General features: G+C 45.4%; 1 protein-coding gene across 3 annotated transcripts in view; it reads right to left on the reverse strand.

The window, feature by feature from the left end:
- The window catches only part of FAT3 (FAT atypical cadherin 3), a 660,150-nt gene that overhangs the window by 15,147 nt on the left and 627,047 nt on the right, over window positions 1–17,956 (reverse strand). For all 3 annotated transcript variants that reach the window (XM_004763574.3, XM_004763573.3, XM_045087202.1), the window contains exons 22-23: window positions 14,239–14,707; window positions 343–496 (exon numbers count right to left, since the gene is read on the reverse strand). In XM_004763574.3, coding sequence (XP_004763631.1) covers window positions 343–496; window positions 14,239–14,707 — 623 coding nt within the window. The remainder of the gene's footprint in view (window positions 1–342; window positions 497–14,238; window positions 14,708–17,956) is intronic.

Genomic DNA, 17,956 nt, shown 5'->3' on the forward strand with positions numbered 1-17,956 from the left:
TGGTTTGTCTGCCTCAGAATTATACTGGAAATATAAGAGGTTATAGATGATTTTCTTTAAAAGAACTGTTTTCCTAACTACAGAACACATAGTAATTATGTAAAAATTTGCAAATAGAGACATATAGAGTTAAAAAAGTATAAATCACTAACAACCCCATTACCCAGAGATAGTCCCTGTTAACGGTTATATCATTTGTAAGTCCTCTTTTTGTAAAGATATTAACCTTATGCCTGTCCTACTCATGGTAGATAAGTCTTTTATCCCTTCTAATTGTTTACTGTTTGGCTTTCTTAGCAACAAGAAGCAGAGGAGAGGAAGGCTAGTTACAATCTCACTTACGTGACTCCAGTGAGCCCAGCTTTGCAATTGCAGATGAAAGTGTTCCCTATGGGGTCGCAGGAGCCTCCGTTCTGGCAGGGGTTTGGGAAGCAAGCTGTGATCTCCGACTCACAGTTTCTTCCGGTGAACTGTGAGAGACAGGTACACTGATAGCCTAGAGAAACAGAGGTCCTCATGAGCCATGTACCATTGGCAATGGTTGGAGTGCAGGGATTTGGCCATCACTCCCCTTCCCGACTCCTCCTAAACCAAATCTTCAGCGGGGCCCAGATTCCAACGATGATTATCGTATTGGTTGTTCTGAACTGGGGACTCATTTGCCACAAAGATGCCAAGTAATGCTTTGGATCCCCCACTAGTCCACAAAAACGCACCTAATTAACCACAGGGCAAATTAGAGTGAGACTGGTAAGAGACACCCAAGGAACAGACTCGGAAGAGCAGAGGCCAAGATGGGGAGAAGATGCTTTTCCCAGCACACTCCTTCATAAAAGGCAGGATGCTTCCAGGGATAAGCCCTTTACCCTAGGTACCGTTCTAGCTCCTTTCCTGAACCCCTCTTCCCAACCTCATGCTGCTTCTCTGCTTAGCCAAGAACCGCAATTCCCGCCTGGAGAGGAGGTGAGGAAAGGAAGGTAACATGCGGATATCTGTTGACTCAAATGGACCTCAGTTTCACAGATGCACAGGGAAATGGAAGAATCCCAGCCTTCACCCAGCTCCTGTATTGGGTCCCTGATTTTCACATCTTTGTCCACTTTCTCTGTTTCTGCTCATGAACCCATCAGGAGGAAATGGGGGGGGGTAGCATCCTTACCACCGGGAACATTAAGTATCAGAGAAGGTAAGAGTCTACGAGGACAGTGGCATTATTTACCTCTCAGAGATGGAAGGGGTGAATAATTAGTGAGGGCTTTCTTTTGCCTACTTTAAAAAAATTTAAATTCCTTTTCCTATGAAAGGTGTAATGCACATAGTAAAAAGTCTGATGGTTCTCTAAGTCCCACTTAGCACAACAGCAGCTCTACATGCCATTGAACAGGAAAGCTAACCTTTGAACAACATGGGTTTGAACTACCTCTGCTCACTTATGCATGAACTTTTTATAGTTCGGTACTGTAAATGTATTTTCTCTTCCCTATGATTTCCTTAATAACGTTTTCTTTTCTCTAGCTTACTCTATTGGGCGAATACAGTATATAATATGTAGAGCATACACGATATGTTTTCATTGGCTGTTATGTCATCAGTAAGTCCTCACGTCAATAGTGGCCTATATTCAGGGGTTAAGTTTTGGGGAGTCAAAAGGTATACAGAGATTTTGGCTGTGCAGGGGATCGGCGTCCCTAACTCTCACGTTCTTCAAGGGCCAGCTGTACTTACTGCTAATTCAGCACCAAACTCTTCACATACTAGTTCTCTCTGGGGGTTGCTGTTTGGCCTGGTGTTCTGTATTTTTATACGCTGGAGAAATCTTTCCTCTGAGGCCTTCTGACTGACAGCCTTTGAGGCTGCTGTCCCTGGGATCGCCCTCTCCGCTCTCCTGGGCTGGATCTAGTGTTTTTGGTATCCCCTACTACCTAATTTCTTGGCTTCCTCTCTATTTCCTTAGGATCCATCCTACAGTAGCTGAGAAAGGGTTTGCAGGTCAATGTTGTGAGACTGTGCATAGCAGGATATGTCTTTGCTTCACCCTTACCCCTCTTTGGTAGGCTGTGCCCAGAATTCTGGACAATTCCTTCCAAGTGGCCTTTGAGAAATCCAAGGCCTTTTGGTCCCTGAAGTTTGTACAGGACCTGGTTTCTTTTCCTCTACAGCAACGTGGAGGATCTACTCTTGGCCCCCAGTTTTCTGAGATTTCACCATGATTTGCTGTAGTGTGGGTTTATTTCAATCAGCCCTGGGCACTCTGGAAATTCTTGTCCTTTAAATTCTTCAGAAAATTTAATTATTTCATTGATGATTTCCATTCCCTTGTTTCCCCTGTTCTGTCTTTATGAAAGTTTTATGATTTGGATCTCAGATCTCCTGGACCTTCCTCTAATTATTTTTCTTATATTACATCTCCGTGGGTTTTTTTTTTCTTCCTGTGCTTTCTGAGATTCTCATCGTCTGAAACTTTTACTGAGATTTTCATTTATGTTGTCATTTTCCAGGAGCTCTTTTTTTGTTCACTAAGGTTCTGTGTGTGTGTGTGTGTGTTTAAACAATAGCACAATAGCATCCTGCTCATGTTTTGTGGTTACAATATCTTATCTCTCGAGGATATTAATATTTTTATGAAGTTCTCTCCCTGCATAGTTTTGTCCAGGTTGTTTTTTCTCTGTTTCTTTGCTTTGGTCTCTGCGATGGTGAATTTCATGTGTCAGTGGGACCAGGGTATGGTGTCCAACTGCTGGACAAACACCAGTCCAGGTGATGGTGTGAGAGTATCTGTGGATATGATTAACACTTACAATCAGCTGACTTGAAGCAAAGCAGATTACCCTCCATGATATGGGCTAGACCTTATTCATTCATTTGACTGCTGTAAGAAGGAATTCTGCAGCAACAGAAATTTTGCCTGAGTTTCCAGCCTGCTGGCCTGCCCTGTAATTTCAAATTCAAGACTACAAAATCAATTCTTCCCTGAATTTCCAGCCTCTTGGCCTACCCCATAAATAGGTGATTTGCCAGCCCCACAATTGTATGAGTCAATTCCTTAAAACCCATCTATCTGTCTATCTATCATCTATCTAACCATCCTATTGGTTCTGCTTCTCTGGAGAAGCTTGGTACATTCTTTATCTTCCAAATTAGAGGATTTCCTACGTTGTCCGGCAATCCCTCCTAATCAGCTCAGATCACAGAGTGGGACAGTAGGAAATTAGAAATCTGATGGGAAGCTCTGAGACATGAGTGGGGTTTGTCAACTGTGATACTGTGATACTGTTTCAGTACCACTGGGTTGGTAAATTTCCCCACTTATGACCCTTATCACCTGCCCAGAGGGAGAGTGAAGGTCTGGTTTCTAACATTCGGGGGACTGGATGGTGGGAGAGGAGGGATGGCTGTGGGTCTCAGCATCCAATGAACACATGGGATTCACTTCTACCCACCCCAGTTCTGACCAAGTGCAGGGCAGACCCAGGCCCTCCCTGCACCCTGTCTTCTCACCCCTGCAATCCACCATCACCTTCATCACCCTCTGCCAGGGCATGGGGGGCGTGGTTACCTGGCTGCACAGAGAGAAGGCAGGAATCTAGGGTTCTGACTGCCTCTCAAACAGGTTTTTGACCAATTCTTATTTTAAGCACTTCTCCGCATCTCTTACCTTTCTAGAAGTGACTAATGCCTCCAGTTCCTGAGCCTTTTGGGGATTCAGTTCCCAGCCTCCCTTCTGCTGGTCAACATTTCAGCCTCTTGAAGCTTTACTTCTCTCTCCCGTACCACCCGTCCCTTTGCCTCCCACCTTCACCCTTGGTTGATGCTGTCTCCTTTTCAAGTCCCCTTACTCCTCGGGGCTTCTGGCTTATGAAAATGCTCTTACTCATGTGATGGTGGGATTGTGATGGAGAGCGCCACATTACCTGGAAGTGACCAATGAGACTTTCCTCATTTCTAAGATCTAAGATCTTTTGTAAATGCTATAAATAACCATTCTCACTCTTAGTTGAAGGGTTCCTGGGCTAATCTCTGTTCCCAGTGACTGAGGTTGAGATTTTATAGATTGATTTTTAAAAGTTGATTGATTGATTGATTGATTGATTTTAGTAATCTCTACACCAAATGGGGGGGGCTCGAACTCATGATCTTGGAGATCAAGAGTCACATGGTCTTCCTGCTGAGCCAGCCAGGTGCTCCTATAGATTGATTTCTATAGGCATAACATAGTTAAAAATCTCTAGATTGAAACAGTGTATATGTGCTCATTCATGTGTACTCAACCCACAATACAGAGATCTCTACATTTAGGGGGACCTTATGACTCTCTGGGTGTTCCTACGTTCCGAGAAAGACTTGCCTTTGGGAGGCAGGTGCAGGAGGCAAGAGAGAACTCTACATTTACAAAAGGAGGGGGCCGTGTGGTCCCAGCCTCCCCGGTACCAAGAAGCACAAAGGGCCAGAGATTGAGGCTCCTGGAGAGACACGGTGCTCTTGAATGCAACAACGGTGAAACACCAGGGAACTAACTCTTAAGGAAAGAACGTTGTTGATTCAAACTGTGTCCAAAGGCGGTCGGCCTGATGTCTGCGGACAGGCTGCAGGGGTCTGAGGTATGCTTGCTTTAAATTATGCTGACTTGGAATTTTTTTTTTTTTTTCAATTTGGGAAGCTGCTCGCCCTAATGGAGTCAGATGGGATTGATGAAAACAGTTATAACTGGGAAAAAATGTGTCTTTGTGTCACCTGGCTAGTCCTTGGCCAGAAAAGCATGCCATTTAGAGGTAGAGTGACCTGTGAGGATGAATTAGACTCCCTTCTTGACTTAAGGGAGGGATGCCACAACCACAGGAGAGAACTTAAAGGAGCATCAGTGATGAGGTGGGAGTGAAGCCAAAGGGGCAATCTAAGGCAAGGTGGGTTGGGCAGGTAAAACTCCCCCCTCTCCAGCTCCTACGGGCAAGCTTCCTACAATTCCCCAAATAAAGCCTCAGCAGAAGACGTTGGGGGGAAGGGAGGCACAAGGAAGTCCTGTCTGGAAATAAGGGATATTTGAATTACTATCATGGAAACTGGATTCTAACTAAGGTCATGGGTTTGATTTCTTTGATTTGATGTCTCGGTGCCTTGGAAAATCAGAATTTAAAATGAGGCGATACCTCTAGTGCACTATTTTACTCCCACACATTCCCTTCTGCATTTTGTCATTTTCATTATCTTTTGTGGGCTAGCTGGTGTTACTACTGGATGCGGCTGCCAGGTTGACTGATTAACCTATTCACTGACTGAGTGCCTAAGCCACAGGCAGTGGTCGGCTGGCGCCTGCTCACAGTGTTGTGAGAACGGACTGCTAAATGGTTGGGAACTTGGCAGGCCCGTTGTAATACCCTTGGTAGCCTGACATGAGTCACGGTGGGAGTATCTACATTACAGAAATCAAGAAACACTATCAACTGGGGCTTCGATTTCTAGAGAGCTGGTTCCCAGCACACCCTGCAAGAGGGACTAAGGCGGGCCCTGGGGATATAAAGATAAAAATACACCATCTACACACATAAAGGCAGCTACAAGACCACTATGAGAGCAGGCACGGGGTGTGGCAGGGGTACAGAATGGGAACATTGGATCTAGGCTGGAGAAAACCACACCTGACAGAGGGGATCTCTGCTTTACATCTGAAGGTGATGACGTCAATGATGAGGATGGCTGGTGACACTTGTAGGACGTTTATTCTGTGCCAAAAACAGTTCCAAGCACTTCGCATCTACTAACTCATCTAATTTTGAAAAGAAGCCTGTATCGGAGATGCTGTTTTTCCTCCTATTTTCTAGATGAGGAAATTAGGGTACAGAAAAGTTGATTAACTTGTTCACGATCATGAAGCTGGTGCGGATCTGACTCCACAGTCCCCAAACTATTCAATATCCTCTGAACTTTATTTTTAACAACTGTACTACATTACAGTCTCTTTCTGGATTCTCTGCTTATCCAAAGACAGAAGGAAGCTGTCTGGTATCTGCTTGCACCATCTTAAAACCATGGGGCAAAGGAGGCAGAGACTGGTAAAAAATAATGCTTGTAGAACCTTGAATTTGGAGTTTTTATGTTAACACAGTGAGAGGAGGAAGTGACTGGATCTTATTTTAAAGTGGTCAGATTTTTCTTTCAACGAAAGAAGAGTGAGATCTATTGTGAAAGAGGTTTCTAGATCAAGAGTCACTGTTATTACCAAGTTTTCCTTATGATCTCATTCTCCTGGCCAGGGCCTATTATTAGTAATTTTAGAATATCAATAAGTCTGCCACAATGATACTAAGGGATCTAATGCCATAGTGGTTTAAAATCACTCTGAGTCATTTTATGAAGGACCACAATAACCCTAGGAAGGAAAAATGAAAAGCCCCATTAACATTTCAACTCCATGGGGGCTGGAGAGGTTAGTGGTTCGTTCAAGTACATATAACCAGTAAGTGATTGAGCTTGAGCTTGAATCCAGGCTTTCAGATTCTCAAACATTTCTACAAGATGATATGGGCACCGAAACTCATCAGGAGCGGGAACTTATCACTAGCTAGGAATGAGGAGGGGATTGTACTTAGATCCCACAATGCTCCAGGGAGATAAGGAAGATGGACATCAGACATCCTCTGGGAGCCAAATAATCATTAAATAGTAAGATACTGGCGTCATAAAGTTTCTGCTCTTCCCAAGCATTACCATATGTAGGTCTAAAATACAAATCAAGGGCGGGGAGTGGGGCGCCTAGGTGGCTCAGTTGGTTAAGCATCTGCCTTTGGCTCAAGTCATGATCCTGGAGTCTTGGGATCAAATACCATGTCAGGCTCCTTGCTCAGCAGGGAGTCTGCTCCTTCTTCTCCTTCTGCCCCTCTCCCTGCTTATGTACACGGGCTCATGCTCTTTCTCTCTCAAATAAATAAAATCTTAAAAAAAAAAAACAACCCTCCTACGTATCAAGGAAACGGAATTTCAAGAACTATCCAGGCATTATTTGACCATAAATAATATTTTAACACTTTGCAAATGTGAAAGAAAAATAAAATGCAGTGGATACTATTAAAAATAGTAGGATTTTTTTTTTTTTCAGGGTTAGGGGAAAAGGCCAAATAAGGAAATTATTAGCAAGAACAACAGCTTAGGGGTGCCTAGGTGGCACAGTCGGTTTCAGCTCAGGTTATGATCTCAAGGTCGTAAGATGGAGCCTTGTTTTGGGTTTCCCGCAAATCTGCTTCACATTCTTTCTCCCTCTCCCTCTGCCCCTCCCACTTGGGCTCCCCCTGTCTCTCTAAAATAAATAAATTTTCAAGAAAATTTAAAAAAGAACAACAGCTTATTATTATTATTATTATTATTAAAAAAGAACAACAGCACTAGGAAAACGTAAAGAACATTCTGTGCATTAACTCATTTAATTCTTGACAATGACCCTATGTTGTAAGTACTGTTATTACAGTTATTTCAGAAACAAGGGAACTGAGGCTTAAATAAGATGGTTTGCCTGAAGTTACATAGTCAATAAGTGGCAGACACCACTTAAAGCAGTTCAGTTCCCAGGTTCAAAAAATACAAATCATATTCTTAGCATTGGATACATGTTACAAAAAAATAATACTGTTATAGCCTCTCTTGCCCGGAATCCTGGCAGAGTGAGAAGTGTATTTTTAAGCCTTGCCTCAAAGCTGTGCTCTTGTTTACAATCCTCTAGTTACAGCAGATGCAGATGGCTTTGAAATCAGCACCCAGACCAACTTAAAATGCCCCCTCCTTTCCTCGTTCAAAGAAAACTGCAAAACCTATTAAATGCAAAAAATAGAAACGGCTTAAGCAATTACAGAGTGACTAGGGGCTGGGTAAGCAAATAGTCAAGATCATTTCTATCTGACTCCTTTGACTTATTAGTTGTTCTCCAAGCTGATTCATCCAGGTAATGGCCTCAACCCTTAGCCTTGCTCCCTGATCTAGATGACATGATTCCAATCAGGTATGGCTGCCTCGATAAGGTGACATCTGCCTGGTGCACAAAGGTGGACGTAATGACAAATGTGAGCTGGCATTTGGGATCTGAAGTCAGTATCAACCACTACGTTGCTGGATTATGGATTTCATCTAGAGACTCCAAGAGCTCACGTGATCTGGGGAGGCAGCCGTAAGGGGTAAGGGAGCTCCTGGGTCCTTTTAAGTTCTGGCTGTTACCCACCAGCAAGATATGTTCACAGCTGAGCTGCCTGGCCTCCAGGAACCTCCCTATTTTTATCTGGTAATTGAATCTCACTAATACCCACTTCACGGAGGATAATAAGGCTTTTGGATTCATCAGCTACAATGTAGCACACACACATTAGGTGCTTTGTTGTTATAATTATTGTAATTACCAGGGATTCTGAAATCAGCTGCGTTTCTGTGTTGCCCATCAACCAAAAGACTGAAAGCCATGGGAGTTTCTTACTCTGACTTTCAGGCTAAATCTTGGGAAATCCTGAAAATTCTGTGTGAATCTCAGTAAGCATGAGAAAACTCATACTTAATTCAGTGGGCCCATTATGAGATGCTAATCACAAGTGGGGAGGGGGTTTGGCTGTAGAACATATCCTTTGTCATTCCTGTGTTTTACCACACAGGGTGCAGAATGACCTTTGAAAATGGGACCTGTAACTTTCCCTAGGACAGCTTGCTTACATTTCAACCACTGTATATTGGGCTGAGCTTCTAGCATTTTTCTTTGAGGATCTGGAAACACGTAATGTGTTAAGAACATTAGGCACACAATAAATTCTCACGTCCCAGCATGTTCTTTTGTGTTTGCACACATTCTGACTGCTTTTGGGTTTTGAGAGTTTGGGTGTTTTTTTTGTTTTATAGCAGTATCTATATGATTAATGCTGTTACCATGAGGTTTTTTCCGAAGTACCGAAAACAAGGTGCCTCAGGAAAAAAAAAAAAAAAAAAAAAAAATCCCCATAAGCTGCAAAGCTCAGGCAAAGTGTGTCCACAGTAAGTGCTCCTGGCTGGCTCAGTCAGTAGAGCAAGTGAGACGTGATCTCCAGGTTCTGAGTTGGAGGCCCACTTTGTGATGTTCACAATATATCAACTGGGAGTCTGGTTCCTCCCTTCTCTGTCCCACTTCGCTCAGTGGCCAGCAGGCTGAACTCATACAGGAACCCTGTTCAATTCCCTTAAGCCAGTTGGGAGGGGAGGGAGGCCACACAATGGAATTTGTTGGTCCCAGAGACAGCAATGGGATTCCAGAATTTACCAAAAGTTTGAAGGCCTGAGCTTTTCCAGACCCTTAACAGTTAGGGATGCAAAATACTCACTAAAACATCACTCAAAGTATCTCCGTCACCTTTGTTGTTGAAAACACTTCTACACCCAACTCCTGGCAACATCCAAGAACTTGCTGTCCTGTGCAACTTACTTAGAGGGAGTAGGTAGACACTCTCACTTTCCTCTTCAGAGGGGAGCTCAGGGGGACTTCAAACTTCTGACCTACTGGGGATCAAATTTCAAGCTTCACACTAAAACAGTGACAATCAAAGCAGGCCGCACACCTAATGTTTACTCCCTGAACATCCAATGTCTGCTCACCTCTCCTGGAAATCACTGACTCACATTCCTGCAAACATAGAGTTTACTGGCATCCTCAAAAGTCACTGGTTTGTAAGCTCAGATGTGCATAGAACTACCTTGGAGACTTGTTAAAAACAGAGATGTCTGAACTCCCCTCCTTTGCAGATTCTGAGATTCCAACTTGTAGGTTTGGGTGTTGTTCCCCACCCCCCCACCAAACTTTCACTGAGAAATTTTTCTTGGTAGTAAGTTTAGCAATTTGCAACTATGACTCAGTGATCTAGCAGAAGGTTCCTTTGACTTGGGCAGTGAATGAAGGAGGCAAGTAAAGAGATTCTTCTCTTCCCTTAACAATCAAGAGACTCTTCCATAGCAAGGTTTCATTTTAATAAGGTCCTCAGGTGAGGCAGGTGCCTCTCAGAGACTGAGAACAACCATATATGTATATGTGAAAACAAAAAAAGAACTAGTTTTCTTAGGTTTCAGGGCAGTTCAGAAATAGAGAAAGATATCAGCATATCACCTAGAGATCTTGTTAAAATATAAGACTTGGACTCAGTGGGTTTGGGGTGGGATCTAAGATACATTCCTAGTATTTGCAGGGATGCCGATGCTGTTGGCTCCTAGAACACATTTTAGGTGACAAGGATTCCAAGAGCACAGGCTGGAGGGGGGTTCCACAAACCTGAATCAAATCCTGGCTTCCCCACTGTACTAGCTGTGTGACACGGGGCTAGTTCCTGAACCTCTCTGGCCTGTGTTTTTAATCTGTAAAATGGTGGGGCGTGGGGGAAGATTAGTACTGAGCCCAGTGTATTTTAAGAATTGTCACAGCGTGTAAGCACCTATCAGGCAAGCACTTACCACAGTACCAAGCACAAAGTAAGAGCATAATACATGGTAACTCTTAACATTTACAAATTACCAAGTTCTCACTTTGAGAGTTAGGCTTCTGGTCTCATGCAGAGCTGATAGAATGGCTATTTCTGGCCTGGTGCCTGCCTGGCTCGCTGCACTGCTTTGCCAAATTATAGCTTAGCTTCAGCTAGGTTTTTCCAGTAATGGGCTTGAGCAGAGCAGGACGAGGCAGGGAGGACTGAGGACTCCTTATCCAGATTGTGGGTGCTCAGTGGGCAGCTCCCTACCCCACAGGGTCTGGTAATGCAGGGGTCAGCGTGGGACGAGACCATTTCTCCTCCACGGTGGTTGCTATTTCCAGTTCATGTTTATGAAATATATGTAATTCCAAGGCTTTAACAAGAGAGAGCCTTCCTTTTGTGGTTGATTTACAGAGTCATATTTACACTCTTATTACAAGTTAGCATTCCGGGCTCTAATTCCCTTGGGGCTCCCGCAGATCGTTCTCAGGATAGCTAGAGTTATACGCTGGTCAAACCTGCTGACCATGTCATTCTGAGTGAGCAGACGCGGCTTCCTGGCTGCTTCCTGCCAAGGACCTGCTTGGGTTTGGAGGAGGCTAGAGCACAGCCCCGCCTCTTTGAAATAGAATGCCTCTTGCTGTGGGTTGTTGCTTTAAAAAGTCTGAATGCTCTGCAAGCTGGGATAGCCACAGTTGGAGAGTGAAGCCTGTCCCCAGGAGAGCCGATGACCAAGACGCCAGAATTCTTCAGTGGTCAAGGGGGTGATTATACTCAATTACGTGTTCTGGAAATTTAAAGCCACACACAGCACAGGGTTCGAACAGCAGGAAGATGCTGAGTCAATTAACTTTTGTCATCAGCCTCCTCCCTTTTATGGAGTCACACCGGAAGCATCTCACTCCACTTTCTCTAACCCTCTCCCCCTTTTTGAATACTGTCTGTATCCCAGCCTTTGATCTGGAGAAGCCGGGCTCGCTGCTCTCTCTGTGATTACACACCTCTGCAGCCAGAGGGCATTCTTTAAGGCATGAATATTCTTCCATTAACGACTGAGGGTTTTGTTCTTTTTAAACCATCCCTCACAACTAGGATGATTTTTTACTTTCTTTTAAATACCCTTACAATTAGCTGCATAGTTTCACAGACGGGAGTTAAAGGCCAAATTATTGGTTATTTCCTTCCTGGCTTTTCTCCCCCAATTTCAGGCATTCGCAGAGAAGATATAAGGGCCTAGCAAAAATTCCTCTCATAGGGGTGGCTCAATCGGTTAAGCGTTTGCCTTTGGCTCAGGTCATGATCCCGGGGACCTGGGATTGAATCCCACTTTGGGCTCCCTGCTTGGCAGGAAACCTGCTTCTCCCTTTCCCACTCCCCCTGCTTGTGTTCCCTTTCTTGCTGTCTCTCTCTCTGTGTCAAATAAATAAATAAAACCGTTAGGAAAAAAAAATTCTTCTCATATTAACAGATAATAGTGGCAAGAAAATGGATTTCCTCTCCTCTTTTTTTAGAAGCTGAGGTTTTAATCTTGATACCCAGGAGCAGGTGGATAGATACCTCCCCACATATCAGAGGAGGAATTCTGTGTCTTTGCTTTCCTAGGGAAGCAACAGAAACCCAGTTCGTGGATTTCCTGGTAGGTGGTGAAGAGTTTGCTGGCCCTACATTCAGTACTACTGTGCACAAGACCCCCAGATTGGGGATCATGGCCTGGGGGTCGCTGAGGTAAGAACTACTGGGCCTCCTCACTCAAGAGAAAGTAGACTTGAAAGAAGAGAGTCATATAGATGGAGATGAGGAAAGATACTTTGTTTTAGGAAAACATGAGCCTCCAGGCACAAAGGAGACATTTGAACTGATGGAAGTCTCTATCGCCTCGGAAGAAAGGGCACCTGTTGTGGAATCCCAGTCCCAAACCCAAAGAGAGGGCAAAGTGGGGAGCAGGAACAAAGAAGAATGGGAGAGAGAACGCAACCAGGCCAGGGCAGGCCTGCCGGGAGAGGAAAGCAAGCGCTTGAGGCCGTGTGAAAAGCATACAGCATGGGGGTCCTCAGTGTTAAAATGTAGTTAAGCCAAATGAGATTTAAAAAAACAAAAAGTAGAGGAAAATTGCCATGTTGACACGAGTCACATTCACTTAATGAACATACCTGCACTGAATACTTAGTTCATGGATTTCAGGCAATTAAAAAACACTAAAATGCACGTCGCAGAGCAAGATTCCCTTTTTCTTTAAGAGGGTGATTATTATCGTTACTATTATTTTAAAGATAACCCATGGTGGAAGCCCATAGCTTTGCCAGCAAAAACACCATCCTGCCATCGCTGAAAGTATGTTACAATTTGTGGCTATGCACCGGGCATTTGACATGGAGTGGTGTTCTGTTTCAACCCAATTTAATTATATGCTCCTTTTATATATCGTGGATGGCTCGCACTAGCAGAATTGTTTTGCCTGGTGAAAAACTGGCCATGACTTGTCATCATGGGCTGGTTTATAGAACCACTGAAGTATAGTTACTGCCCATCAGTTGGGAATTATGGCACCATAACAACCCTTTATTTACATATACTGCTGAGACAGTAAAAACAGCAAATAGATTTCTTAAATCGAGACGGCAGAAATTTCCCCCCAGGGCACTTGGCCCTCATTGTGGCGGCAACATATGCAAGTCTAAATAACTTTGGTGTCTGTATTTCGGCAGTGTATCATTTCATGGACAGTTTATAACATTCTAATAATAAAATGGACTCTAAATTCGGAGTTGGGCTTCACGAACATTAGATGGTAATGCGCACAGCAGAATCTCTAAGTGATTTGTGAGGAAGGTTTAAATTTGCTAATCACACTACTGCTGAGAGACTCTGCAAAGGGGCTCGCGTGATCAGAGGCTGTTGGGAGGCAGCAGAGGCTTCAACCAGGGGAGTGCCTGACCCAGTTTATGTCAGCGCAGGAACCGCAGCTGGGGAAGTCAGAGATTCTTTTACTTCCAGACTCCCAGGACTTAGATGATCTTGGCCTTTCCCTCAAACAGCAGAAGCCCTCCATTCCCTTCCTATGCTTTTGTTGTCTCTCCTCTTCTTTCTTTCTTCTTCATGATATAGGTTTGGGGAAAAAACTTATTGCCGTAGAGCCTCGCACCTTCACTGTTTATCTGTCCTGAGATTCCCTGTAAAATGCCCTCTCTTTAGTCCTGACCCTCTACCCCTTTACAGAGCAGTCATTGGATTTATTTTTAATGCGCACATTTAAAAAGCATTCTCCAAAGCATCTCCACTCTCTTTCCATTCCCGGAGTGGTGGCTTTAACCCTTCCCTCCCTTTCTAGGGAAGTTCCATGTCTGGGCGACAAAGGATCGCGTGGGGATGTCATGATTCAGATTCTGCCACCAATCATTCTGCAGTGACGCCCATGTGGCTCAAGAGGGCTGATACCTCAAAGAGGGTCCTATTCCTCCCCAGGCCTGGAAAGGTGTGGGGGGACAGGGGACGGGCCTCGTGACAGCATCTCTGGGCCCCTGAGGTCACAGCCCTGAGCCTGTAGCTTGCTGTGAAAGGACCAGTGACACTGGACACTTCTCAAGCTCCCGGACCTTCCTAAAGGAAGCCCGGCCAGTGTCTGAGTGGGAGAGCACTTGAGTGGGGGAAGCCTGTAAAAGCCAGTCCCTCGCAGGTCGATAGGCCCCTCTGCCTCCCCACCCCCACCGCCCCTACCTTCTCTACCCCATCCTCCCACCATCCCCAAGCCCCCACCCCTGCCTGGTGCGAGAGCGGAGCGAGGTGCACTCACCTCCCGAAGGCAGGCCGGAGCAGCTGCCCCCATGTTGGCACGGGCTGCGCTCACATGCGTCAGGGTAGAGCACGCAGCCCAGCTTCAGCTCGGTCAGGCCCACCACCTCCGCGAAGCTGCTGCGCTTGTTCTGGAGCGGAAGCTCGTTGTTGTTCAGCACCACCGAGTCCAGGCAGCCCTGGAAGCCGCTCAGCACCTGCGTGACCCGCGCGTCCGTCAGGCTGCGGATGTTATCCGCCTGCACCAGCGCCCCGAAGTAGATGGTGCTTTCCGTGCTCAGCGTCTGGAAGTAGAGGGGTGCCCTGCGCCGCTCCACATAGCTGTCGTCCAGGGACAGGCTTGTGAAATTGCGGTTGAGCTCCAGGAAGACAGAGTGCCAGCTCCCATCATTGACCGCCCTGCCGGAAATGCCCAGGATCCCCGGGCCATTGCCGCAGTCCAGCTGGAACCACAGTTTGCCGTCCACGATCTGTGTGGGGGAATGAGCATCGGGCGCTTTTCAGTATGCATCTGGCAACAGACTCCTGGACACCCCGGTTTCCACCCTGTCCATGGGAAACCTCTAGGATAGAGGTTGCTTTGGGGGTCAGTCCTAAGTCTGTGGTGGCTTGGTCTCTCCCCATGATGTGCCCTACGCATGCCTGAAATGTCCCAGATCTTGCAAGGAGTAACACCAGCACATCTGCATAGATCTGCCATTAAATTTAAGAATGTTCCTATTCTTTGGATCTGTGCCTTTAAGAGGTCACAACAATATCTTGTTGAGGGGGTCTGTTGATTCTCTGCACCCTTCTTTGTTATTACCACCGCAGGAATGATTTCTATGAACTCAACATTTATTTACAAATATTTATTGAACATCTACTATGTCCTAAGCAGTGTTCCAGGTGCTACAGAGACCACTCTGAGCAAAAAGAGTTACTATCTCTGACCTCAGGGGCTTATGTTTCTTTGCGGGGGAGATGGCCATAAGTCAGATAAGCACTGAAATAACTAGGTACTCCACAAGCAAGTCTGTGTGAAGTTTCTAGAAGGGAGGAAAAGAGGCCAGGCAGAAATAAAAGATGCCCTACTTCCCGGCTTCATATATGGTTAAGATTTTAAAATGCTTCTATATTAAACACTCGTATATTCTTAAGACAGTTCTTTAGGGGATGCCTGGGTGGCTCAGTTGATTAGGCAGCTGCCTTCAGCTTTGGTCATGATCCTGGGGTCCTGGGATTGAGTCCCACATCGGGCTCCCTGATCAGTTGGAGCCTGTTTCTCCCTCTCCCTCTGCCCGCTGCTCCCTCTGCTTGTGCTCTCTCTCTCTGTCAAATAATAAATAAAATCTTAAAAAACAAACAAACAAACAAACAAACGGTTCTTTAAGATGGCTGCCCATCATTTAGGTTAAGATTATCCCACAAAGTGTTCAGGGCTTGGCCATTTGCTTAGAATATAGCAGTGTATGTTTAATGACATCTGGTCCCCCAGAAGGGTTTATCTGGGTAACTGTTCACGCCTCATCGATGCCCCCAGCCCCAGTCCAGAGTCAGCTACAACAGAGACCTGCCTACTTTGATTGCACTGGTGCATGGAGGGCATCCAAGTCCGTTCTGGGAGGCTAACAAACCACAGGGGGATATTAAACTCAGAAAGTGTGTGCTGTTGAGTGATGGCGGCCGGCCAGGACCTGTTGGCCGGGAACCGGTCCTCCATGGAGACCCAGGTTCAACTGTTACTGAGGAGACGGACTGGCCTTTGAATCCCCGGGGATCCACCCTCCCCTCTGCATTTCCTAGAAACGCAAAGTGGCTTGAGGATCCAGGGAATGATGCTGGATCCCTGTCCTGCCGACAAACCAATATTGGGCCATGCAATGACCTGCAGCTAGAGACTGTGAAGAAACAAAAGGTACTTTGCAGGCCTTTTTGTGTGACCCAGCAAGGGGGTCTTGTGGGGGCCAACATCTGAGTCATGCAAGGCTGACAGGCCTTCATTTAGGATCTGCTGACATCAGTATTCTTGTGCCAGAATGTGGGCAAAGAACACAGACGTGGGGAGAGTGGGAAGGGGAAGTGAAGGGAAGGCAGATCTTCCAGATCTCGAAGAGCGAGGCGGGTATACACACCAAATGAATTCATGGAAACAGACTGACCCACTCTTCCCAACACGTGCTTGATTTAGGATGGCCTGATGGGGATTTTTCACAGCATTGCTCATCCTCACGAATGAAGTATTTCTTTCCCTGTGCTTCAGTGTGTTCCACAGGCAACGAATTCTCAGGGACTCACATTCCTGCCTCTGTGGATTCTCTAGCCCCTTCTCTTCCTGCATATAAAGTCATGCTGTGGGAATGTGCATATATGGAAGGTAGGGCGCTGTGCGAACCAGACAGAGCCCTGGGAAGTGTGAATGAGGACTCTCATGCAGGATTTGTTGTGTCGCACTCAGGTGACCTGGAGAGCACTGGATGACCTGTCTGGGCTTGGGATCCCTTATGTGGTGAGCAGAGATCGTTGCTATGGCTCCTTTTCCGAGGATCCCACGCCCACTGCAGAATGGTTAGCTACCTGGTACACAGTGCACACATACTCCACTCTGAAATGCAATTGTATACACATAAAGAGACCGGAGGCAAATATTTATGTGTTTTTTTCTAGAGCTTTCCTATGTGATCTACGCTGTTTTGCCTCGGTCATTTTTTGGTTCCACAAAATGGACTGAATGGATATTGTAAATCATACCAGTAAACTTGCTCAGGAAAAACTCCTGGGTAATATCCATATTTTTATTTCAATGTAAGTAATAAAATGATCAAATGCGACGTTGGGGACTTCCTTCCTCTGGCACAGTCCATCTGCTGTTATGCTCTGTGGCTACAAAGGGGTGTCCCCAGACTATCAAGGAAGATCGGGTGGTGAAGCTGCGATTCATCGATGGTTTTGTAAGATGGTGTATTCCATTAACAGATTTCCTCGGTCCATTCCCTTCTCCATCCCCACTCCCTACCTCTTGGGATAATAACCAAGTTGCAAATTCATCCAGGAGAGCCACTGTAGCTCTAATGTACTCATATACATCGAAGTTCCGTAACTAACAGACATAAAATGATCCCATAGGAACAGTGAGTACGGTTCCATTTCTTTTCTGCTGAGAAAAGTAACAGCAGCAACCTGCTGAATGATTGGGAAGCCTGATGCCTTTGGAAAACAAGAGTGATTAGTATCCTCAAAATTCTAGGCATTTGGAATTATAAGCCTTGTTTAGGTGACACACCAGAGTGCTGATGTCAGAGGTAACTTTGTAAACGTTCACCTTTTCCTATGTCACAAGCCTATTACGCCAGGGAGGGAACACTAGTCTGTTCACACTGGAAACTCACGCTCTGATCATATTTAGCTTCTCTGTCTCCAGAATAGAGTAGACCTCATTCGAAAGGATCTTTTAAGAGGACAGAGCCTTCTCAAGCCAGACAGCAAGCTATTTTAATAGAAATTGTATTGCAGGTGAACGTGCTAAAAAAAAAAAAAAAGTCTGCAGCAATGATCTGAAATGATGTGCTTGGGGGAGGCAGGTAGGCAATTCGGTCAATGAAATGCAAGATTCTGAACAGGACTCTAATCTTATAAGATATTTAGGTCCTTAGTTTTGTCTAAAATCAGCGATGGGCTTTAACCTGGATCTTGAGTGGCTTGGGGCTTGGAAGACAAGCCGTCAGAGCTCTAAGTCATTT

The sequence above is a fragment of the Mustela putorius genome, unplaced genomic scaffold, assembly GCF_011764305.1.
Source record: "Mustela putorius furo isolate JIRA1106 unplaced genomic scaffold, ASM1176430v1.1 tig00001069_pilon_pilon_pilon, whole genome shotgun sequence".
Lineage (NCBI taxonomy): Eukaryota > Metazoa > Chordata > Mammalia > Carnivora > Mustelidae > Mustela > Mustela putorius.